Here is a 26,079-nt window from a genome sequence, read left to right as displayed (position 1 = left end):
AACCAAGAATTATAAGTAAACCTGTCCTAAATCCACTTAAAATGATCTTTACTGACATTATATGGCACTGATATTTTAATGAGAAAATCATCCAGTTCTAAGCAAGACACCTTAAAAAAATCCATTATAATTACTGGGCTATTTTTATCAACCAAAACTTGTAATATTTTCTAAGAATCCAGGTTTGGTAGCGCATACCCATTTTCCACAAACCTGTCTGTACTGACTGACAGTAATTACATTCCTATTGTTTAATTATTTAACTACATTTCATGCCCGTTTTTTGATTATTGTGCCCAGGATTGATGTCAGATTAATTGGGCTATATTTATCCAGGTCAACCCACTTTCCCCTCTGGATTACAGTACAATATTGGCATTTTTTTTGTTCCTCCAATTTCTCAGGTATTCCAAGATCTACTAAAAATAGACACGAGTATGTCAGAGATCTCCTCAGGCAACTCCTTTTAAGGACTCCTGGATGCAAATTATGCAGGCCTGATCATTTAAATAAGTCTCTCTGTTAGGAGATTTTAACATCCATTTAGTTACTAATCAAGTGGACAATTCTTCACAATCCTCATGTAATACAAGTTCTTCCTGTCTCTCCTAGTGTTCTCAAAGTTACCTTCAGTAATGGTGTCTGACTGAGGACACAGGGTAGAGCATATAGCTGTCTTACAAACAACCGGAGTTCATTCACAGTCAGCTGATTTTGGGACTTCCCTCCACCAGAACGATATCTGAAATTACATAGGTGTTTTTTGAGTTGCGAGATCGCAGAAAAACATATTTCAACAATTAACATTTTCTGAAAATACATTAAGATATTTAAAAAAAATCTAAAGATACAGAGCATAGTATGTTTCAAAAGTCATAATATGCTCCGTGAGAGGCCAGTAAAAACTATAAAGGAAGTAGAAGTCCTGTACATTACAATCCAGACTGGGAATTCTGCAACAGCATAAAATGCTTCAGCTTTCTCTGCATCACCTGTAACTTCACTTCCTTCTGCATTTCATAAGGGACCTACAGTTCCTTTGGTCTCTCTCTTACTCTTGACATACTTGTAAAATGAAGTCACAGAGGCAAATTTTTATTTATTTTTACCTCTTATGACCCTCACCAGCTGCATCTCAAGTTGTGCCTGGGATCAAGTTCTTCAAGAGTCTCACCTAGTGCCTTTATGAGCTAAGAGGTCTTGGAGATTTTTCTTCCTCATGAAAACATTTCCTGAACAAATTTCAGGAATATGGGCCTCCCCTAGGCAAAACAGGCACCTCATAGAGCTGGAATTAGTTCAGCACTGGAAGGGCATGCCCTGAACCCCAAGTATGAAACAGGTCTGGGTAAAGCCATCTAAAGAAAAACGTGGCACCAGAAGGAACTCAAACAAGGGAAACCCAGGGAAGTGGAAAGAACACATGTGGCTGGTATATGTGGCAAAGTCATCATCTTGTGTTGTAGTTCTGCTTTTCAGGAAGGGGGAACTGGACCCAACCCCCAGATCTGGGAGGCTGTACCCAAGCAAAGAAAGTGCACTCTACCAATTGTGCTAAAGCAAAAAAGGTCTCTGACTGAAGTACAGGCTGTGAGAGACACCTACCAGTGAGAAGTGTATGTGGATAATTAGTCAAAAGAACATTTGCTTTTGCTAGTAGCAAAAGTTCTATCTTAAGCTTTCTCAAATTGCAGAAGAGATGATGAATAACTGAAGTTTTCAAGGGCCTGTAATATTAGACCTTTCTTCTCAGGTATTCTGTTCTTCCATGCAGCATATAAAGATGTCTGCACCACTATCACAACTTCACTGCCTCATGGCACAAAATGGGTAAAGTGGGCTCCTGCCTGTTTAAGGCAAGAATGTCAACTTCTACATCTCAGGCAGCTCCCCACTATCTTGTTGCACCTTGCATGGGGGTGAAGCCCTAGATATCACTGCACTGTATATTTGGGCACCCTTCACCCTCAGCTCCTCAGCCACAGGCTCCACTGTGCTGCAAACTCCCCCAGAACTGCACTGCTCCCTGGGGTGGGTGCAGGATGCAAATGTCAGAGGAGGTAGAAGAAGCCTGGAAACCCTGGCTGCTGCTGCAGCTGGAATGATGAGGGGCTGAGGGGGAACGGTGACTGGACTTCAGATTAATCCCACCAGCTGGACAGCCTTGGTTCATAATGATTTTTGTCCATAAATATCATAATAGGTCTTTCCTCTTGGGAAGAGAGAAAAGGACCTGGGTGCTCAACAAAATCTCTCTGAGAAAAAACAAGTTATAATGTCATAGCAACCTCTTACTCTGGGAAAGTATATAAAGTGGAACAAGAGCCTCGGTGAGGGTTCTGCAAGTCCATGAACTTTTTAGCATATGATAAGTAAAGTAGAACATCTTTGGAAGGGACAGAGAAGGCTGTAATTTTCAAGCCCACGGAAGAAAGGATTTCCCAAAATCTACCCCTGAATTGTTCAAAACCTCTACATGCTTGTGCATTCATGTACACATACAAATGTACATACACACACTTACCTGGTTTGTCTTTTCCCATTAAGAAGTTGTTGTGCAACTGAGGCACATTTGTCAGCATCCTGGGTAACTAACTTAAGGTGTCGCAGCAGATCATTATCTGGAAACTTTTTCATTTCTGATTCTTCTAACAAAGCCTTAAAACTGATGAGGCCTTTTTGGAAGAGGATATTTTCTTTAATTAGAAAACATCTAATTTGTTATTGTCCTAATTCATAAAACAGAATGTTACAGTGCAACAACAACAGCATTCCTATCTAAATATCAGTTATTTGATTTAAGGAAATGTAAGTTTTTAATCTAATTCCACTTTTTCTTCACATGCATGGCGACAGTTATGTGCAACTATCAGACCAAATCAATGCTTAATGACCTGACATTCTTATTCTCCAGGATACCCCCACTGCCCTGGTATATTCCTCCCAGCTCTGTCTTTGTAAATACAACCAGCAGCTAGGGTGAGAAGGCTAAATTTCTATCCACACAAGGATTAGAGTCCCAAGATTCAGCAACACTACATTCCTGATGTAAAGTTAATGATTAGAAATTGGAGAGGGGGCCAGGAAATGCTAGCACTAAGTACATGAAAGAAGAGTACAAAAGAAGCAGTTCACGTATAAAATAGGACTGCTCTTCATCCTTAACCTTTATGCAGCGTTCCCTAATTTCAGAGGCTATTAACAATTAAAGTTTTAAACAGTTACTTATTTATATCATTTTAGGGTTGCCATCTAAGTTTCCAAGACAAAAGTGGTAAGTTTCCGAAATTAAGAGCTGAGCAAGAAACAACAACATTTTTAGCCTAATGTAGCAAACCAGAAAGTAGGAAAAAAAATACATACTTCTTTTATTATTCATTTTTGCCTCCAAAGCTTCATTTACATTAGAAGCCCATTCATTGTAGGATTCTGCACGCAATTTTAATGCATTCATCATTGGGTAAAGATCATCAAGAGTATACCGGTAGCTGGAAGTGTTACAGAATTCAAACTATTAAACAAGGCATGTTTAACAACCAAAATAAAGTATGGTTTACATTACTGCATCACCTTAGTTACCAGTGATCATTATTTTATACTTCCCAAGCACATTAGGTGCTTCACAGTACAAATACATAGCCATGGTCTCTGTTTTCCCACACGAAACTGAACTGTGAGCTCTTCAAAACAAAGGGGGGGAAAAACAATAGGGAGAGAGAACACAAAAAGGAAAAGCAGTTGGGAAAAATAGTAGGATCACTCAGTTCCTTAGAAAACCTTAGAATTATCACAACATGGTGAAACAAAGATTTTTGTTAATATAAATAAGTTAGCAAATCAACTTCTTGTAGATATCGTAGAAGAAAGATACTTTGTAAAATGAGAAAAGTGAGTCTTGTATACCACCCAAGAAGAGGTTCCATGCCCAGACACTGTGGGCCCTGGCAGGTGTTATACTTATGGTGCGATTAACACACTGATGGTGACATAAGCAGTAACACTGCCACACATTCAGCCAATTAATGACAATAAAATGAGAAACCAGCTACAAAGACATCCTACATATAACATCTTTGTGGCTAGTTTATACTGAAACCTTAAACTGAAAGCGTGGCACCCTAGGCTGTCCCACACTTCCCAACACACTCCATACTGACAATCAGTTGAGAGTCAGCATTGAAAGGGGGACAACCCTGGCCAAGCTACAAGCCTCAGGCTGCAGAGTCCCCACGTATTGATTGTCAGCATGGGGGTGGGGGCCAGAGCACCATAAAGTCTCCAACCAGGGCTGCCCAGGGGTCTGCACATGAGGGAAGAGTGGGGGAGGGGAAAGCTGAATGGCACAGCTCTTGGCTGCCCCATGCAGCAGGGTCAAAGGTGAACACTGGGTGTCCCACATGCAGGATTGCAGGTATGCAGATCTGCAATTACTCCATGGGTGCTCTTGGCAAAAAGGTCAAAGTAGAGTACCCTCCATCATACACGTGGGGCTGCTGATGCCCCGCTTTGAATTTGCTGGTGCAGGTAGAGTCTGGGATTGTGATCTTAGGCTCCACCTGTACTGGTAAAAAGGGCACAGTTGGAATCTCATCCCTTATCCCAAAACTTGCATGTCCTCCCATGCATATGTGGCATGGCAGGACATGCAATTGTTGGGATCCCGATTCAGATTGGTAAGTTTGGTTGTGAGAGAAGCAGGCATATGGCATCAAGCCTGGCTAATCTGCTTTGCAAGTGATGCCAGAACATCATCAAGCCCTTAACATTTACGAAAAGCACATTCTAATTTCCAATACTTAATATTGGTGCTGGCTGAAACTTACCCCAGTTTATATTTATAAGTGGGACAGGAACAGAGATCTTCTACATGATATAGGCAAACCAGTAAACCAGGTTTACATGAACAGTAAACAGCAGACATGAAGCAAGTGGTTTTGCACTTTAAACACTGGCGCTCGTCATCAGGCAACATTTCAAAAGCCACTCTCTCAGTCTCAGTCACTCCCTACAACAGAACAACTGTAAGAATCTTCAGAGTATAATAAACTGAATACATTAACTTAGGCTGGGAGATCAGTAGCTAAGTAATGTCTACTCATAAGAGTCCAGAAATATGATACTGGAAATGTGAACATAGCCAAGTTTTGGCTAATGGATCAATTAGTTAAGAAGCCATAAAACTTTCAAAAAGACAGACCTTAAAAACTTAGTTAATGATTAGTTGCATTCATGCCCTCCGACCCCCCACAACTCAAGTAGTTCCACTGAAATAAACAGAACTATTCATGACAGTAAAATCAGCAAGGATAGCATAAAATATGCATCTTAAATTGGTTACAATAATGCAGGCCACAAATGCATTTCCAACCAATGTTTTAATGCTTGTCCAGAAATTGTAACTTCACTTCCTAAAACTTACCAGTTTACGCACAGCCTCACGCAATGCCCTTTCATCTTCGATCATAATAGACATGTCTTTTTGAACTGTAGATGCTACCACAACATCAAGATCATCTGCTTTGGAAGCCATTTTACATATCATCTCATCATGAGAAAATACACAATAGCGGTTTAACAGGCGATAGTGTTCCACACATTGACGACCTAATGGCAGCTATATGGAAGGGGAACAAGGTTTGGAGACAGCAAAAATATATAAATAAAATCTTATTCACAGAAAGTCTTTAGAGGGGAAATGATTTGAAAGCAGGCCATTTATGCTGTTCAACAAGTACTATATCTAGCCATCCAAAAGACAGCCAATGACAACTCATTCCAGAAACAATATACATTTTTTTCATCAAATATACAGAGATTAAAGAGAAAATGAAACCATGAGTAAGCTCTATAAACCTAGAATATCGACTTCACATTTGATCTTGGATGCCTGCTGTCTTCAGAGCCAAAATAAGAAAACTAAGTGCACCTCAAGCATACCACACCAACCCCCAAAGGAGTGAGTCTAGCTCATTATGAACATAGCCATGGAAGGAGTGAATGGCTATTATTTTGGGCTGTCTACTGACTCAGACAAATACTACTGCTTTGGTTATACATAGGCTGCATTTACTAGTATTGGTTTTGTTGGGTTTTTTTGTTGATTGTTTATTTCGGGGAGGGGGGGGGCGCACTGCAACTGGAACACAAACTATTTTCTTTTAAAAGCTGATATTCTGATGTAATCATACAACTCAAGTACCAAAAGCTGGAAACCCAGGTATACAGCATCTGAGCCTTATTGCTTGTTCAACCACTAATTTTTCAAATGGGCTCCATGCAAGTGAATGAACACTGGTCTATAGGATGATGAATCCGTGTTGAGAAAATCCAAACTGAGAATAATCCAAAATAGCTGTTATTTCAAGAGACGGATATGACACAGCAAATCACTGGAGGTGTTTTGATCGCCTGTGTCTGTGGAATCTGTTGCTAGAGGGGGGCGGGGGGTCCTCCTTTTGGAGGAATTTATTTGGACTAAAAACTTTTTAAAAAGCAAAACCCTTGCTATGTATAGGGGTCTTCCTTTTTCTCATATAGGATTAGATGACTAATACTTTTAAGGACATGAACAGAGATGTGCAGTTCATGTGCTGCCCTTAGAAAAGTTAAGTTCAATTTTCTGGAAGATGGCTGCATAAACCTCTTAATATTTCTGTAGTGATAACGCAATTTTTCTGATGCTTTTTTGCAGAGGACCGTTTACCACTTCCCAACATATGCTGCAAACCTTAGGCAATTTAAGAACAACAGTCCATGGAAAAGAATCCCAACAGTTTTTGTTTCTGTGCAAAATGTCCGATTTGGAGAATTCTCAAATGCAAGAACAATGTTTTGTGTGTTCCAATAGCTTAAAAATACTGAAAAATAGCAGCTCTGAATACATGCAATTTAACCTAAAGTCCAGACCTGAAAAAGGGCACACTGGACACATCTACACAAGACGCTACCCGTGCAGTAGCGCATCACAGCACCAACAGTGTTAGTAAGCCACTGCACCGTAGCATCACTAAAAAGGTATTTGCCAATGCTACTGCATTTTAGTACTTGATTATACAAATACTAAATAAATGTGCTGTAACCAGTAGGCAGTAGCATCTTGTGTAGATGCACCCATTGTGTCCCAATGTTTTTCTAACTTTCTCCCATCTAAACAACTGGCCCCGTAAGAGATGTCACCAAAAACTCCTCCTCTCTCATACAGTTTAACTGGCATTAAGTGGAAAAGATGAACTTGGAGGTGTTGGGACACAATCTTCATCCAAGACTGCAGTAAGTAACAGTTACAATATATGATAAAAATGCCACAAATATCTCTTTAAAGCTGTTTGAGGTAGAAATGGATCTGTGGGCCAGATACCAAGTAATTCTGTTTTTGTAATGAGGGCAAAAGGTAGGGCAAGGTGGCACCTTAAAGACTAACTCGTTCAGAAAGGCACAAGCTTTCATGGAAGACAGCCTACTTCAAAAAAACAGTTAGTATATCCCCTGAATTTAAGTAGCCTCTGGATTTCCCATATTCTAGTCATACACAGGGCCTTGTCCAGAACCTGGAGTAAAAACCTGAAAATTTTGCATTATGTTCAGAAACATACCCAGTCAACTGTGCAGAAGTTAACAGCTTCAGCAAAATTGAAACCCTGGTTAAAGCCACTGTGATAGGCTCTTGGAAATGTAATCACAAACTCCCCAGCGCACTGATTGGTTCGGTAAACCTAATAAAAACAAAAACCAACAGTTAAGGTCTACACAGAGCTGCGGGCTGAGATTTTCAGAGCTCCCTAGAAAAACGCAGACATCTGATTTCCGTTAACTTTATGGTAACTGGGCATATTCAAATCCTTAGACAGCTTAAAAAACCCAAAAAACTGAATCAGTACTAGCATTCCAGTGCACTAGCCCCAGACAGCAGAGACAATATGCACCTATATCTGTACTCAGAAGACTCCAGGGGAATTCCTTATGCCAGCACTCGATTGTGAAACAGTCAGAGCAAATGACAATAAGATTCCCAGCAGAGTGTTATACAGCCCCACTGTTAGTGTTGCAAGAGATGCTGCTCAGATAGTACATATTCCATAAGGATGGTAGACATCCCTACAACCTAAGAATCTGTACTTACTAACAAAAAATACCCAATTTTACTGCTAACAATAACTAAAAATACTTTATTACTTGTTTGTTAAGAATTCTGTGATAGCCATCTTTCTATAAAAGGTGAGAAAGGGTCACAAGTTTTTTTTTCCATCTTGGATTTAGTGGTGGAGCAAAGAAATGCTGCTCCAGGAAGAACACTGGAAATTAACATGACTTCCTCATATGAACCTCTGAATTTGCTCAGATGGTAGGATAGTAAGTGGCACTGACTTACTACAAGAAACATTCTTCCCGTGTCAGATTTGTTGGCAGACAGTCAGGACTGCTCAATTTTCCCACATCCAACCAGTTAAATAGAGGAGGTACTGGGTAGCGCAGATTCCTGATGTTTCTCCTGACCCTGGGTTCAAGATTCAGGATAAGCTCTTGTTCTGCCACACAGGCAAAGGCAAAGGCCTTACTCTCTCTTGCACCCAGTAAGGTTTGAGTTACAACCCAGCACTTAAATAGTAAATCATAGAAATTATCTAAAGCAGTCAAGTAATGCAACCTCAATAAATCATAATTACAGAACACAGTATATTTATTCCATACACTTTTCTGAACATAGACCTTGTGATCAACCATTGGTACAACCTTGTGAACTTCATCTGAGAACCACCTAAAACATGAGTCCTCACCTCTCATTTCACAGAAGTGACACATGAATGCCGGTAGTCTACTTCAAAAGAGAAATTAAACTTATAATCAGTTAGTTGCTACTCTTATGTAGTGAGAATCAAAGACGGGGAAAAAAAAATCTTAAAGAAGTAGGACTGGAAGCGACCTCCAGAGGTCTTCTATTCCAACCCCCTGCCTGAGGCAGGATCACCCCTATCCAAACCATCCCATACAACCACAGTCTAAACTCTACATAAGACCACCATCAACCCTGATGCAACACAGACCTAACACCCTAACCTGCCTTAGGTAACCCACAGGAGAACCATGTCAGCCAATGTCCTGCTTCTATAAAAACTGTTGTTGATATAAGCTCAAGAGGTCTTGGGTAGAGGACAACACCCCTGATACAGAGGAAGGCAAAAAAACCCCCACAGTCCATACAATCTGAAGAAACTGTTTAAATATATCCCAGCTGCAAAATGGAAACAAGTTGGAAGTTACCTGCAAATTTTATTTGCTAAAGACTTAACACCAATACAAAACAAGGCAGGAGAGGGAGGAAGGACAGTAGGCACAGAAATTCAATGACATACAGGCACTCCATGGGCCATCAGCGTATTTGGGTTCATAATGGTGACAAGTTGGTGCAAAAGATCTGGCTGAGACTCAAATAGCTCAGGAGCCAACTTCTTCATTACATCTTCCAGTTGTTCAGCTGCATATCCTGGAGCTCCATACCAAGTCTTAGGCTCCCCCCTGCAAAAAGGTTTAGAGAGAAAGAGAAAACACTTACAACTTTGTTAAAGTGTCTAGAGACTTCTGCTTTACAATGAGTCACAAGAAAAAGAAAACTGAAGCAACACCATGAAACAGCTAAAATTATGAACTGCCTTAGCATTTCACATTTTAAAATTACAGGTTTCCCTTCTGATTCAGCTCAAACCGACTAGATTTTTTAGTACATAACTTAAAGAATTCTGTAAAGTGCCTCAAGAAATGCACTGTGGAGTTCCATTTTTATCATTACTTGATACTGGGAAAATTACACTTATTTTAGTAGTTTGTGCTTCTTTAACCGAGGACGCAGTAAACTCCATCTGAAGGCCAGCAAGTATGGCAAATATTATGGTAATACTGGGGACAGAAATAATCTAACAAATGGAGAAAAAGAGAGCCCACAAGCAATTTAACTTAGAATTGCAGAAACTGATAAAAGAAGCTTGTCGGGGGAAGGGGAAGACGAGGGAGGAGGAAGCCTTGGACTGCTAAACCAAGCAGCACCCACAAGCACAGCTGGACAGAAGAGTGGAACACATACACAGGTAAGCAGCAGGGGCCAGAGCAATGCTGAGATTAGGGGGCCAGTGCACACATCTACAGGAGGCCTCAAATGCCTCTACACAAATGCTTGTAGTATGGGAAACAAGCAGGAGGAACTTACCCTCCTGCTAGCTGACACCAACCCAGACATAGTGGGGCTCACCAAAACGTGGTGGGACCCAACACATGACTGGGCGGCGGTGTGGTGCTCTACATCAAGGAGGACTGGGCGGTGAATATCAAGGGCTATAAGCTACCAGTAGTATTTTATTTACAGGGGGGACAGGACAGGGAGGAAAGGTGGGGTGTGGTGCTCTACATCAAGGAGGAATACACATCCCCACCAGGTAGCACAGTCAGAGGAGGGGCACATGGAAGTGCTCTGGGTTAGAATACAAGGCAGTCGCAGGGAAAGGGACTTAACGGTGGGGATCTACTACAGACCACCCAACCAAGGAGAAGAGCTAGCCCAGGAATTCTTAAGTCAGCTCATGGAGGTAGTTAGGTCAAAGGACGTGGTCATAATGGGTAACCTGAACTTTCCAGACATCTGCTGGGAAGAGCAATCAGCCAGGTCTGACTGCTCATGTAGGCTCCTAGCCAAAATGCAGGACCTCCATCTAACCCAGGAGGTATGCAGCTGCACCAGGGGAGATGCCTTGCTGGAACTGGTGCTGGCCATGGGCGACGACCTGGTGAGGGGGCTGCAGGTGCTCGACCACCTGGGCGACAGTGATCATCGCCTGCTGGGATTCACCATCCAGCGCAAGGCGGCAAAGGCCTGCAGCAAGGCAGCAAAGGCCTGCAGCAAGGCAGCAGCCCTAGATTTCAGGAAGGTGGACTTCAAAGAGCTAAGGAAAATAGTCGGGGAAGCACTGAGGTCCCGGAGGGGAGCCAGGTGTCCAAGAAGGGTGGTTGCTCCTTAAGGAGATGATCCTCCAAGCCCAAAGGGAGGTAATCCCAACACGGATCACAGGGAGCAGGAGGGCACAAAAGCCCCCATGGCTCACCAAAAGCATCGGGGAATGTCTCCTGGCTAAAAGAGAGGCGCACACCCACTGGAAGGGAGGGGCCATCACCAGGGACGACTATACTGCGGTTGCTCGGGGATGCAGGGGGCAGTCAGGAAGGCCAAGGCGGAGATGAGACTGGGACCAGCTTCCCAAAGCAAGGACAAGAAGAAGTCCTTTTTTAAATACATAGGGGGCAAAAAGAAGGTTCTGGGTAACATGGGGCCCCTGCAGGACATGGCTAGGAAATTTGGTCATCACACCAGATGACAAAGCTAACCTTTTTAACGATTTCTTTGCATCCATTTTCCTGAGCAGGGACCAGAACAGCCTCTCCCACCCCTGGGCCCCCCTTAAACCCCAGGGGAGGCGCACCTAGGCCAAGGGTTATTGAGGTACTAGTTAGGGAACTTCTGGAGGGACTGGACGTATTCAAATCAGCTGGGCCGGACGGTCTCCACCCCTGAGTGCTGAGGGAATTAGCTGAGGTCATTGCGGGACCCCTGGCATGGCTTTACAAACACTCGTGTGCTCTGGTGCAGTGCCAGGACTGGAAGAGGGCCAATGTAGCTCCCATCTTCAAAAAGGGGAGGAAGGAAGACCCGGGGAACTATAGGCCAGTTAGTCTTACCTCAATCCTAGGCAAGCTTTTTGAGAGAATTATTCTGGCACATGTCCACGAGGGGCAGCAGGGGAGATTATGCTTAGGGGCAACAAACACAGGTTCATTAGAGGCAAGTCCTGTCAGACCAACCTGGTGGCCTTCTACGACCAAGTCACCAAATTCCTGGATGCAGGTGTCGCGGTGAACATAGTCTTTCTGGACTTTAAAAAAGCCTCTGACAGGGAGGTGTGGGCATGCTAGAAGGAAGGAATAGGCTGCAATTGGACCTCGACAGGTTACAGGAGTGGGAGGATGAGAATAGGATGGGATTCAGCACTGACAAGTGCAAGGTGATGCACCTGGGAGGAAGAACCAGCACCATACCTACAGGCTGGGGAACTCCCTTCTCGCCAGTGCAGAGGCAGAAAAGGATCTTGGAGTCATCATTGATGCCAAGATGAACATGGGCCAGCAGTGTGGGGAGGCAGTCAGGAAGGCCAACCGCCCCTTGTCATGAATCCACAGATGCATCTCGAGCAGGGCCAGGGAGGTGATCCTTCCCGGCTATGCAGCACTGGTCAGGCCACAGCTGGAGTACTGTGTCCAGTTCTGGGCGCCACACTTCAGGAGGGATGTGGACAGCATGGAGAGGGTCCAGAGGAGGCCACTCGCATGATCGGGGGCAGCAGGGCAGGCCCTACGAGGAGAGGCTACGGGACCTGAACCTGTTCAGCCTCCACAAGAGAAGGCTGAGAGGGGATCTGGTGGCCTGTTACAAACTAGTCAGGGGGGGAACAGCAGGCACTGGGGGAGTCCCTGTTTCCCCGAGCACTGCCAGGAGTGACTAGAGATAACGGTCACAAGCTGGCAGAGGGTAAATTCAGATTGGACATCAGGAGGTGCTACTTCACTGTCAGGGCGGCTAGGAGCTGGAACCAACTCCCAAGCAAAGTGGTGCTGGCTCCTACCCTGAGGGTCTTTGAAAGGAAGCTGGATGAACACCTTGCTGGGGGCGTTTGACCCCAGTACTCTTTCCTGCCATGGCAGGGGGTCAGACTAGATGATCTGCTCAGGTCCCTTCCGACCCTACTAACTATGAAGCTAAAGTTGCCAAGGAAAATCCATGACTAGAAGGGGTACTAGCAATAAGGAGTTCAAGTATTAATGTAACAAAACTCTAGAAACCACACCCATTGCTAGACAGCTGTTAAAATTGTTAACAATGGAGGAAAGGCAGAAGTGTTCAACGGGTATGTTCAACGGTTCTGTATTTGGAATGAAGCAGGAAGATGGAGTTACTTCCAATCCTTAAGTAACCAAGGAGGACATTAAAAACCACTAGTTAAGGAAAATATTTAAATAAAGAGGCCTAGACAACTTGCATTCAAAAGCCCTAAAGAATATCTCTGGTCCATTGATGTTCAGATTTAATACATCCTGAAACAACACAGAAGTTTGGGATGGGCAAAGAGGATGACCCAAGTATTTATAGAGCAGTTACTTTGATATTAAACCCAAGGAGAACAAAAGAGGAGCTGATACTAGGAATCAGTGAAATTAAGGGATAGGAGTGTAATTACTGCCAGTAGTATTTTATTTAAACAATGCTGAATCTCAAACCTCATTTCACCCAGATTACAGGTTTGGTCAATTATAGCAATTTTGTACACGTAACATAAATTTTCGCAAGTCACTTGACTTCGTGATTAAAAGTTATCACTTTCAGTAATAAATAAAAGCACAGGATAAATGAACTAAGCCCTCTTCCAAATGACAGGTCTCAAAAATCTGTCAAGGAGCTATCCTCTAATTTGATACTTGGCCTGACACTACTCAGTTATCCAGGAATACATTTAAAAAAAAAAAAAAATCACTGCTGATAAAAATCTGCCAAAGACCCAGAGTCGTAAATAATGAAGACACGACTGGATTGCTTGATAAGCTAGGGCATAGAAAAAAAGTGTAAATAAAAAATTATGCATTTCTGAACAGAGACTGCAGATCATACCTATGGGGGGGCATGACTGACTGACTCTGAAAAGCATTTAGAAATCACAGAATATAAACTTAATACAAGCTCTCAATGCAAAGCTGTGAGGTAAAAAAAAAGAGATAATATAATCCTTGGATGTATAAATAGTAGCAAAGGGTCAAAGATCTCAATTTTGATAAAGTTATCCAAAAAATGATGAGACTACATGGCTGTAGTTTATGAGTACATTAACTGGGAGAAAATACTGGTACTAAACAGAACTTTAGTCTAATGAAGAAAGGCCCAACAAAAACTAATGGCAAGAAGGTTAGGCAAAACAGACAAATACTTAAGCTACAGAACTTTTAACAATAAGGGCAAATTAATAATTCAAACAGCTACTAAAGGAAGGGGTAGTTTCCCCATTTATTGATGTTTTCAGATCTGCTTCAAACAAATTCTTGGGCTCAAGATTGGATGAAATGTTAATGGCCTGTGACATACTAGCCTAGGTTCCTGCCTAGAAAAAAACCTGTTCCTTCTAGTTTTCAGTTCTATGAATAAATAACATTTTTGCAACAGGAATTTAGTTAACTGCAGTGATAAGCAGAAACAGAATTCAATTGCTGACTCGAATGTAAAAGCACAAAAAGGAGATAACCTAACAAAAGCAAGTAGAAACACCCTCAAATAGAGGCTCAAGTTGATTCATCAATGAATACCTGCTCCATTGTGAAATGGCTGCCATTTTCTATTGTTCTCAATGGGACAAAGGACATAGGATAGGACAGAGGGGCAAATACTGAAAGGTGACTTTTACAGAATGATACAGATCACATAAAAAAGCTGGAATCAATTATGTTTGCAATTACATTAAATTCATCCATTATTTCAGCTGCAAGTCACTTAGAGAGGGGAGGGGACTGTATCCTGGAAAAAGTGATTTTGAAAGGGCTTAATGCTGAGACACAACAACTAAACAAAAGTAAGCTCTCAGGGGGATGGTACGGATAGGGCGGCTACTATAATTCTTAGATATATAAACAAGGGAATAATTCAGTAGGAGGTGGGATGTGGCATTAACTCAGAATAAAGTACTGGCAAAATCATTACTGTAATTCCATGTCCAGTTCTGTTGTCTATGCTTAAAAAGACCATAGAAACACTGGAAAACATTCAGCAAAACTTGAGCAATTCTGCAAGTTCTAAAAAACCAGTCTCATCACAACAATCTGAAAGACGATTCATGTTTGACAGCTAAATAACTTTTACTCAAAGGCATGCATCAGATCCCAGAACTCTAAGCTGAAGCAAAACAAAATTAAAATCAGAACATTATTTCTGAAAGACATGTTAAAGCTCAAAAGCAAAATATTGGGCTTAAAGGGTGGAAACCGGGGATGAAATTCTATGGTCTGTAACGACATGAGGCCAGGCTAAATAACATAGGGGTTCCTCCAGCCTTAGGATCTACAAATTTACAACCTGGCTTTCAGTCTTTAAAACGAGTGAGGACTTTGAGGATTGAGTTTCCTTCCCAAACTCACCAGTGCAGGTAGTTGATGGAATAGCTCCAGTGGTCCTCAATATGCCAGCAAAATGAAGAAAAGCACATTCCTACATATAGCCAAGGTAATTTCATTCCACATATATCTGCAGTGATGTGAGCAAGGACAGACTGCTCCATCACAGGCATATTGTTCAAATTCCAGCCACTGTCAAGATACTCCTAAAAAAATTAAACAGAAAAGAAAAAATTACAGAAACTAAGCAAGACTAAGTGCAAAACAAAGGTAAAACTTAAGAGTACAATTTCTGATAGAAAAAAGTATTTTTCAATTGATAAAATATATGTATACATCAAGGAACTAATAGTTTTAAAAGGGTTGGCAATATATGGTTAATTGGCCAGATCTGGCCTGCACAGCTGTGCTGTGCCTTTGATGGCATTTGGTGGTGAGGGGCTCTGCCCACGTCATGCTGCATCCAAGGATTTGGCAAAGAGGGAGCTCTTCCTCTGCCACAACCAGGCAGCACAAAGAAGTGGTAGAGGCAGTTGGGACCTTGAACCTGGCTCTGCAGCATCTGTATAAACTGAACACTTCAACAGGACTTTTTGGCTCTTTTAGCTAAAGCCGAGTCAATCAGCTATTAGGGAGAAGCATCAAAATAGACCTGCTAAAGCACCTAATCTATACAGATGTTGGGCAAGCCAGACCCAGCTAAGGTGCTGCCTCTTCCAGACATGCACCAGGCTCAGTGCGAGAGTGCAACAAGTTTAAAGCATTTTTTTTAAACATCTCCAAGTAGCCATTGATACAAAATTAGATATTTTTTCTTAAACATCATTTAATGTAGAATTGGACTGGTAAAACTCTCAGACACAAATATGAACTCAAGAGTGTCAATTGAGACATACTTCTTCTTCAGGCCGAACTTTAAATTTCCCATCTCTCACTGGAAAGCCACTACCAAACTCCTTTGAAGCAATGTCAGCCCCATATTCCACTGTGACATCCTCTTCAATGGTGCTAACAAGTCGCCAAAACTCCTTTTCAACCAGCTCTGTGGGAACCATCTGGATTAAAAAAAAAAGAAAAAAATTAAAAAGACAATAAGTCTACAACAAAAGCTGCATTTCTCAGGTTTTGCCTGTAGTTCTGTAGAAACTCAACACAATAGGTACAAGATACGTAATGGCAGAAAACTCAAGGAGGAAGTTCCTGGGGCTTCAAATATTTCCCCCAAATGACACTGTGGTTTCAACAACTATACTTGAGCTCTACTGCACGTTCTCTGTTTTATTACTATAAGCTTGAAAAAGTAGTTGCTTATTAATTCAACTATGCAAAACTAAACTAACATAGCAAAATGCGGATATTTGACCTGTAAGCTCCAATTTACAAAAATATACATAATGCTGCTGCTTTGTGCCTTTAATAAATGATGCCTTAGAGAAAGTTCAAAGAGGAAAGTAGAGGGGTTAGAACAGAAACCGAAATACTATCAGTGGCAAGGAATATGCAAACAATTTACATGAGTGACAACTTTCCACTTGTTCTCATCTAAACTCAAGTTTCCATTCCACCCACTGTGTAATATTTTGTTAAGCACAAAAATCTTATCTGAATTACAGAACAAACAAACGTACATGTACAGGCATGTTAAAATAGTCCGACTTGAATGCATCGGCCATCTCTCCAAATGTGCGGAGTGTATAGTCTCTTGCTGCTTGTTCAAAACCAAATGCTTCTTGAGGTTTATTACACTCCTGCAATTAAAACATGGTTGTTAACTCATTGGCAGAAAATAATGACAACTATAACTTTGTACCTTTTAGTGCTTCACACAGGTGGGTCAGTATTGCCTCCCTTTTACAAATAAAGGAAGCTTGGACACTCCACTGAAATGAATTGCCCCAAGGGCACACAAGCAGCCAATCAAAAGTCAGAAATACTACTTTGAGTCCTGACTCCTACTTCTGTGATTAATTCACCAAACCATGACATGCATTGCTTTGTACAATGCTATGAATCATTAGTAGGGGCAGCATAACCCGGTCCCAGCAAACTCTGTTTCCTCTACTACAGTGAAGCAGAAAACAAACACATAAAACTCAATGTTGTAAAACCCAATGACACAAAAGTATAATGCCATTATGTTAAAAGCTACCTAAAAACTAAAATATCCTTTTCTGAAAGGTTTACATTAACTTTGTGCTTATTTTATAACAATGTAACAATTCAAAATGCACCCAGTTCTTTTATTGTTTCATCTTCTACCATACACTTCACAGGACCATTTCAAAAGGTAATAATAAACTGCAATTCTGAATTTCCAGTAGGAGCAAGAAGAGAATAAATAACTTTGCAGCCTGTTTTCTGGATTACCTGAGCCAGACACTGGGGACACCTCCAGTCCCCTTTGGGAACATCATGAAGGGGTGGAATTAAACAAAAAGTGTGGTAACTGTCATCACAGCCATCACACAACAGAAGACGGTCTTCATCATTACCACTACCACACAAGAGACATACATACAAGTCCACCTGCAACAAGAAATTATCAGAGTGGGAACTGAAATGCTTTCAAATAGTTTATGGCAAAAAAGCAATTTGTAAATTAAAATAATCTGTAGGTTCTTTTCCACCCATAAGGCAGTCCTCTTTTTTTTTTTTTGATTTTTGGAAGCAACAGCTGCCATGTAGCACCACAAGAAGCATCTGAGTTAGAGTTTAATTCAATTCAATTTATTAAGGATTCTGGCTAAATGCCATGCTCCCAAAAATGACATAACACACGTACAACCATAATATAAATAAGTTCAAACAGAGTAACCAAACTTCAAATATTATACTAAAATAGAGCCCACCAACATAAAACATTATTAATATAAATATAGTAGTAAATCAAAACATGAATCTATAATATTGTTGTACATAGATCCACAACTGAGACAAAAATAAAATCTAATGTTAAAATCTATCACTCACATCAGTAATAAAGGATATTTAACTCTAACCACCTCACCCTTTCTGTTAGCAACCCCAAAAATTGCAAGATGGTTTACTAAATTTGGATCTGTTTGCTGTAAAAGCCAGATTAACTTCTCTGTTTGAAAAATGTATCAATTTCTGCAAGAACGGTAATAACTAGGTTCTCCTTATGTCATTATATAAAGAACATTCTAAAACATAGCGGACAGATTCATAGATGGTTAGGGGCTTGAAGGGACCGTGTAGATCATCGGGTCCAATCCCCCTGCACTAGGCAGAAAAAGACAACTGGGGTCAAGTCACCCCAGAGGGGTGACTGTCCAGTCTCCTTCTGAAGCTTTCCAGGGTAGGTGACTGAACCACCACTAGAGGGAATTGATTCCAGTATCTTCCAAAACTCCTGGATAGACTGGGCAACATCTTTTAGCCCTTGGAATGGAAAATCTATATCCAGCCAAAACAGCTGTGGACATCTGTTCGGTCCCAAGTCTAGTCAAAGGGGATTGCCATTTATTATTGAGATCCACCTGTAAATACCTTTCTCCCCCCCAATCTAATTTCCAAAGAGTATATATAAAAGGGGCAATGAGAGTAGCCCTAGCCACTGCAAAATTACTTCTGCCTGGCAATATCTTGTATCCCCTGGAAAACCTGAACCTTTTCTATGGGGGAGAGAAATCTCTCATTATCTTTGAGATAGTATCCCATCCCAGAAAGTGCAGAAGTACAGGAAAGAAAAGCTAACCAGGGTGATTGGAGAGGAAGAGGGATTATTAATATCTTCCTATGTAGCATAATTTAAGCAGATGAGATTGAAAAAGGGGCAGGATTTTAAACTAAAATCCCGCCATTCTAATAATAATATTAGTTGAAAAAGAATCCATTCCTGTCTCTAATCTCAAAAAGGATGCAGGAGTTGAGAGATGAAGAGCCCTAAGAAACTGGTTCAGAGGTATATCTACATCATTACTAGCGCCATAACTCCATACTTCAGCATCATATAAGATCTGAGAGGTAACTTTGGCTTTATATGATGATATAGGAGAGCTTAGACTGATTGTCCTGCTGTGGTTTCATAAAATTTCTTTATAGTCACAGCTAATTGGGCTGCCTTAGTTTTAACTGACTGAATATGATGCTTCCATGATGAAGAAACTATGAACAACACACCCAAATACCTATAGATTTTGACAACTTCAAGTTTGGTTCCCAGCGTATTCCATGGCTATTTCATCAAATGACCTCCCCAATGCATTATTTTGGAGTTATCATAATTTATCTTCAAAGTTATTTTGTCCAAAGATGCTCAGAAGTTGTAATTGCTCTCCGTAATCTAATTAGGAGTTCTTGACAGTTTAACAGTGTCATCTGTGTACATTTAAATAGGGATCAGGGTTGCTAACAGTTTTGGGGGATGAAAATGCATATCCTGCATATTTCCAATGATGTCATTCATATAAAGATTAAATAACAAAGGGGCCAAAACACAAAAAGGGGTTAGATAAGGATGTATGTGAATTTATGTGTAAGTTCACCCTTCAAGCTCCACCTGCCTTGGGCCCATGCATCTTTCTAATAGTCTATCAACAAATGCAAAAGAAAAGGGTCAGTCCCATAATTTATCAATTTCATACAAAATCTACTTTTATCTACACTGTGAAAAGCTCTTCACAAGTCAACAAATACAATATACAGTGCTGGCTTACGCATCTGTGTATACTTATGTCTCAAAAATTGTAGAATACATACATTATCAATAGTTGAATTTATCTGTCCCTAAATCCGATCTGATGTTAATGTAATACAGTTTTCCCCTTTTACCCGTACTATGAGATGATAGAACAAATGGCACCCAGAAATTTTACCTGAAACACCTATCAAACTTGTAGGGCGATAAGATTCTGGGCTTATCTTTTAAACCTTTCTTGAAAATCAGTACAGTAATATTCCCTTTCCAGGAATCTGGGATTTGGCCCAACTAAGTTATAGAGTTATACCATTTTTCCAAGATTGGAGTCCATCATTTGATGTTAGCAATGTAAACTTCCACTGGTATTTTATCTGGGCCTGGGGTTAAGAATTCAAGCAACAATATAAAAAGTAGGTTTGCTGAAGATTTGGGTGCTAAAACTCACAGCTTAACCAGTCAGAGGTGAATCATCAAGAGATATGAACTATTATATTTGCAGCAGCTTCAAAAAGGAAGGGGAAGTTGCTGCTCAGGACTGCATGACAGGTAAGTATGTGCCTGTAGCAATGCACCTGTGGCAAAACAGCTCCAGCTACAATCCTGCTTCGTCCAAGGTCTAAATTGAAGTGATTTAGCTCACTCTTAAAGCTACAGGATCACGCACACAACTTTTACAATGTGCGGCTGCTGAGCAGTGTCAAGCAACAGCTCCCCTTCCCCTACTGAAACTGCTTCAAGCGTACATTTGTCCATGCCCAAGAAAAAGACATCAGGAGACCAGCCCCAAGAAGAACTATCTGGTTTTCTGACTGGTCTTTCATAATTGTAATTTCTAGGCAGTACAGTGAGGAAGAAGAGGTATGATTTGTAACAGTAAAATGGAATGACTTATTTCCTACTTTATAGCATGAAATCTTAAGGGAAGATTGATATTCCAGTGACCAGACAGACGCATCGCTTTGCATGGTATGTTTGTGGTTAGAACAAGACAAACTCTCTCACTGCATCTGCTACCCTGTGCACTTACTCGCAACCCAGAAACAACTGCAATCAGTGTTAAGCACCAGAAATACAAGGTGTACTCACTGAACTAGTGGGTTTTTTAGAGCAATTTTTCAGTTTCTCTTTCTCCACGTCTCCAATGTGTTCTCTCTTCTCAGCAAGTTCTCGTTTCACTGTGCTGTGTATTTCCTTTTCTGGTACAGCAAAAGAAAATCGGACTATTACAAAACACTGCAACAGCTCAGTAATTTGAAGCATACACTGGCCTGTTACTATGCACATCCAAAGCATTTCCTTTCAGTAATAAATTCACTTTTATAATCACGGATGGACAGGAAAGACTATAACAAGTAATTCTGTAGACAAGTATGTAAGTTTCTTCAAAGAGCTTTGCCCTACTATACAGCAACCACTGTACTTAAGCCTGCGTGAAAACTGCAAGCCATGCCAGATTTGACAGCTGGTTGAAAGACAGCAAACATGCTCCTATGAACTTTTAGGCAGCACTTGAAACACTTACCTATAAAGAGAAAAATTATTAATAATAAAAATGAACAAGCGTGGGAGTATAAATAGAAGGCCATTGTTACAGACAAACTAATTTATTTAGAGTGAATATTTGAAATAGTTTGAAGGCTTGGACACATGACATGGCTACACTGGTGTAATCAGCTTTTACATTGCTGTAGAACAAGGAGAAGATAATTAAAAAATGCATTGCTTTTAAGAGCGTGGTAATCCAGGATAAAATCTGTAGTGAAAAAAAATACTTCCATGTTAAGTTATACCAGTAAAGGAATCATCATCCACCTTCATCCCAGGACAGCTATTTTCTAAAGGCAACACCAGATAGTGCCATTTTCTTGTGCCATAGCACTGTAATAGCACATACTGCAAGCAGCTACTCCTAATAGCTGCTCAGCTGGCCACTCAGGTTCCCACTATAATTTATACTGGTATACAAAATTAACATATACTACACCAATGTAAATATATTGTGTCCCAGCCCTAAGTGACCCAAATGCCACCACTTTTCTCTGACATAAATGAACACAATTTCAATTCAAGTGAGGTGGCTAAATTGTTCATAGAATCAATGAGTCGGAAGGGACCTAGACAGATCATCGAGTCCGACCCCCTGCCATGGACAGGAATGAGCACTGGGGGTGGGCAGGGGTCATAAGACCCCAGCCAGGTGCCTATCCAGTCTCCTCTCGAAGATCTCCAGGGAAGGTGAGAGCACCACCTCTCTAGGGAGCCTATTCCAGGCTCTGGCCACCCTTACCGTGAAGTAGTTCTTCCTAATATCTAAACTAAACCTATCCTCCCTCCGCTTGTGGCCATTGTTCCTAGTGACGCCAAGGGGGGCCCTGGTGAACAGACTTTCCCCGAGTCCCTGCTGCTGGCCCCTGATAAGGTTGTAGGCAGCCACAGGATCTCCCCTCAGTCTCCTCTTGCGGAGACTGAAGAGATTCAGGTCCCTCAGCCTCTTCTCACAGGGCTGGCCACGGAGGCCCCCAACCATACGAGTGGCCTCCTCCGGACCCTCTCCAGGTACTCCACGTCCCTCCCGAAGTGCAGCACCAAGAACTCTGAAGTTCTCCACACTCTGCCCAACTCGGAGTAGGTCCATGAAACTCAGAAGTTCTAAAGACTTTACTGGGATCCTTTACATTGAGGCATGAACCAATACTATATATTCCTTAAATGATCTTTAGTCTCATTTTCTTGAAGTGTTAACTCTGATGACAAATACTGCCAAAAGCAAAAAATGATTTTGGAACTTAAAATAAGCTTGTATAAAGCAGAAGCATTCCATTCATATTGTGTATCACTCATTAAGACATTTACCATTTTCACACTTTGAAGGCGTACATCCCATTCTGCGTCTCAAGTTATGAGTTCTGGCTCCTGGGGTCTCAGATTCAGTTTTGATATTAGTAGCCTTAAAAAAAGAAAAATCATATTTAGTCATTTAATCACTTCCTCAACACCTAGATATTGTTTGTATTGGTAACCTACATACTATTCACTGAAACCTAAATTACTTGAAACCAAAATGCTGCTTAACCAACCACATCATCAGTACATATACCATATACCTGCTATCTGGTCAAGTGACCAATGGGGATTATACAACTTCTGGTTCAAGCAGGTAAAATTTTCACATAATGTTCCACAAACAACTACATATATTAAGGATGCACCAAGAAAGATTTTCTTGGATGATACTGATAGCCAGATATTAGCCAGCCTTATTGGCCTATACCAACCGCCGATTATTAGCCAGCCATATCGGCTGATACCAATCCAATAACTGATTTACAGGAATGCAGCTGGACAGCCTGGAGAGCAGCGTCTGGCAGGTAAGTTGGGGGTGGGGTGTGGGAGGGCAGATTGAGGCCCCCCATGGTGAGGGAAGGAGTGGGACGGGCATTCCTGGCTGCACGCATGCTGTGGCTGCACACATATACGGCATTTAATCAGTGACATTACTGGCTACGTCAGGCAAAAAAAAGCCAACTGCCGACATTAAATCTGCCCCCCAAACCATTTTTCATTGCCCTCTGCTGGACTCTCTCCAAGTTATCCAGAACTTTTCTCTAGTGGCAGGGCAGGGGGGTGCAAAACTGGATAGTATTCCAGATGTGGTCTCACCACTACTGAATAGACAGGAATAATCACTTCCCTCAACCTGCTGGCAATACTCCTACAAATGCAGCCCGGTATGCCGTTTGCATTCTTGGCGGCAAGGGCACACTGCTGGCTCATATTCAGCTTACTGTCCGCTGTAACCCCCAGATCCTTTTCTGCAGAGCTGCTGCCCAGCCAATCAGCCCCCAGCCTGTGCTGGTACATGGGATTGTTCTGTCCTAAGTGCAGGACTTTGCACTTGTCCCTGTTGAACTTCATGAGATTTCTTTTGACCCAATTTGTCTCAGTCACTTTGAATCCTAGCCCTAGCCTCCAGCATATCTACTAGTCCCCCCCAGCTTGATGTCATCTGCAAACTTGCTGAGAGTGCACTCTATGATCAAAATATTGAACAAAACCAGCCCCACAACCGACCCCTGGGCTCTACATGGGGAAAAAGTCAGGTAACTAAGAACAAGATCCACACGAAACAACCAGAAACAGGCTAAACATGTAGGAAATCCCATGAAGAATGATAGGGTCTTAGTCACACCCTTCAAAGCTACTAAGGCCCCCAGCTCTGGGCGAGAGGTAGGCATACACATCACTCAGCATATTCTCTGCTGGAAAAATCGCCCCTGAAGTTAAAAGATTTACCCTAAAACCAAATCCAACTCTTCCCTTGTATTTCATGAAAGGAAGATGCATGCAATCCCAGTCGTACTATAACCAATAACCCACTGATCGGAGCATTTATCTAATTGGTGGGAGACCTGTTCCCAATCCACACTCTGCCCAACTTGGAGTAGGTTCATGAAACCAGATCTCCCAAATTCTGTGCTAACCACAAAGCTGCTGGGTTTTCTGGAGTGGTGTTCTCAGTCTTTGCTACTGAGGTTGGTTCCACTTGATTAAATAATTAAATGTCCTTTAGTGCAGAGACTTGAACCTGGCTGTCCCAAATCCCAGATAAGTGTCATAATCATGGGCTATCGAGTCATTATCTCTTGATTTGTCTCTCCATCCCCATTATGAACCTATACGAAAATAAGGAGAATCCACTGCCTGTGAACACCCAACTGTTCTGAAGCAGTTCAGAATATAAAATCACATTGATTTCATCAATTCCACTACAAGATTCCTTTCATGTCTAGGTTGCAGTTTTCCTGTTTATAAAAGGGTCAATGCCACCTATAAACACTTCAGAGAAAGATCCGGCACTTGTGTTGTGCTTGGAAATTGTGAAGTGTTACATATCAGCCACAGAAAATCTCTTGCCAAATAGATCTTAGGTGAAAGATTCATGGGTTTTAAGCACATTCAAACAGATGGCAAAAGAAGAAATACAGAATAAATGTTGTGAACATACTACATGCATTCATTTAGTAGTCTGAACACATGCATTCCTGTGAACAGAATGCTAAAATTAGGACCCCAAGTTAAACCGGCATGTGTCCTACGTGGCAGAGCTGCTTTGTTTCAAACTGAGGTACTGCAGACACAAAGGAAAATTCCCTCACCTCGGCTCTCAGGCGTTTTGCACGACGTGCAGGTGGACAAGTTTCAGATGGCTGAACAGACTGCCTCTGGGGAATATCATGAGGTTTATATTCCTTGTCCTTCGTATCATTGGTGAGGTCGGGCTTCTGCAAACACTATGAGAGAAGCACAATTTAGGTTATTTCATTTTTCTCTTCATCACTTGCTAAAATTGCTCCTCACACAAAAGTGTGTAAAGTATTTTTCCTGGATCACGTGAAAAGAAAGTACATGTAAGACTTTGTATTTATTGTGCTGTGGTATCAAAAGGAGTAGTCGTAACTACCAACTAGAATTTAAAATCACAATGTTATTCATTACTGCGTTCAAGAAAGTGGAAGAAATAAGTATTCTAAATGAAACCAAAATTAATCAATTTTTTAATGTTTATTAGAGCTAGCCAGAAATACTCTAACAAAATGTTTCTGTTGGAGAATGCTTGAATGTTTCAGTTTTCATTAACTAGCAAAGCCCAACAGAAAGTGGGAAGGCTTCTTCTATCAGAAACGTGTTTGGTTTCCTGATGGCTTATACTCAAGTCTTCAGCAACCTCTCAGGTAGGCTGATGGGAGAATAGGAGGTCTCCAGTGCCTTCTGAATCTTGATTCCTTCAGCTCTTAAACTGTGGAGGAACCTGGGAGGTTAACAGTAAAGCTGTCAGGGAGCAGAGCTCTCTATGCCTATGCAGGTCACCAGAGATGCCTGGCAACTGGGAAGCTCTGGGAGCATTACTTCACAGACCTGTGACTCCTTGATAGCCCAAGATTTCACACTAAGCAGGATCTTGCATAGCCTGTCAAGTCAGACTACCCCCTAGGAAGGGACTTCTGGGTCCACAATCCGAGAGTAACTTGCCAGACATACCACTGCCGAGTTTGGGGCCTCACAGGTTTCCCTTTCACAGAGAATTTCAAAAGTTTGGCACTGAAATCCAAACTGGAACAAAACCAAATTTCAAACTACTAAAGCTCTCCACAAAACATAATCATCTTTCTCTGCACACCTCTAATGTTTCTATTAGTTCCCCGTGGCATTCAGTGCAGTGACTTTGCAAT

General features: G+C 41.5%; 1 protein-coding gene across 4 annotated transcripts in view; it reads right to left on the bottom strand.

The window, feature by feature from the left end:
- Window positions 1-26,079, bottom strand: part of KDM5B (lysine demethylase 5B) — an 84,425-nt gene that overhangs the window by 32,323 nt on the left and 26,023 nt on the right. For 2 of the 4 annotated variants that reach the window (XM_090025226.1, XM_090025228.1), the window contains 14 exons: window positions 25,006-25,140; window positions 22,703-22,796; window positions 20,936-21,045; window positions 17,554-17,712; window positions 16,815-16,934; window positions 16,083-16,241; window positions 15,211-15,392; window positions 9,351-9,513; window positions 7,593-7,712; window positions 5,420-5,614; window positions 4,824-5,005; window positions 3,364-3,488; window positions 2,525-2,696; window positions 628-742 (listed from right to left, as the gene is read on the bottom strand). In XM_090025226.1, the coding sequence (XP_089881352.1) occupies window positions 628-742; window positions 2,525-2,696; window positions 3,364-3,488; window positions 4,824-5,005; window positions 5,420-5,614; window positions 7,593-7,712; window positions 9,351-9,513; window positions 15,211-15,392; window positions 16,083-16,241; window positions 16,815-16,934; window positions 17,554-17,712; window positions 20,936-21,045; window positions 22,703-22,796; window positions 25,006-25,140 (2,031 nt within the window). The remainder of the gene's footprint in view (window positions 1-627; window positions 743-2,524; window positions 2,697-3,363; window positions 3,489-4,823; window positions 5,006-5,419; window positions 5,615-7,592; window positions 7,713-9,350; window positions 9,514-15,210; window positions 15,393-16,082; window positions 16,242-16,814; window positions 16,935-17,553; window positions 17,713-20,935; window positions 21,046-22,702; window positions 22,797-25,005; window positions 25,141-26,079) is intronic. The other 2 variants (XM_090025227.1, XM_090025229.1) reach the window with 1 other exon arrangement.

This window comes from Crocodylus siamensis, chromosome 13 (assembly GCF_052110815.1).
Source record: "Crocodylus siamensis isolate JL-2025a chromosome 13, ASM5211081v1, whole genome shotgun sequence".
NCBI lineage: Eukaryota > Metazoa > Chordata > Crocodylia > Crocodylidae > Crocodylus > Crocodylus siamensis.
Note: the sequence above shows the minus strand (reverse complement) of the source record. Positions and strands in the feature narration are given on the sequence as shown.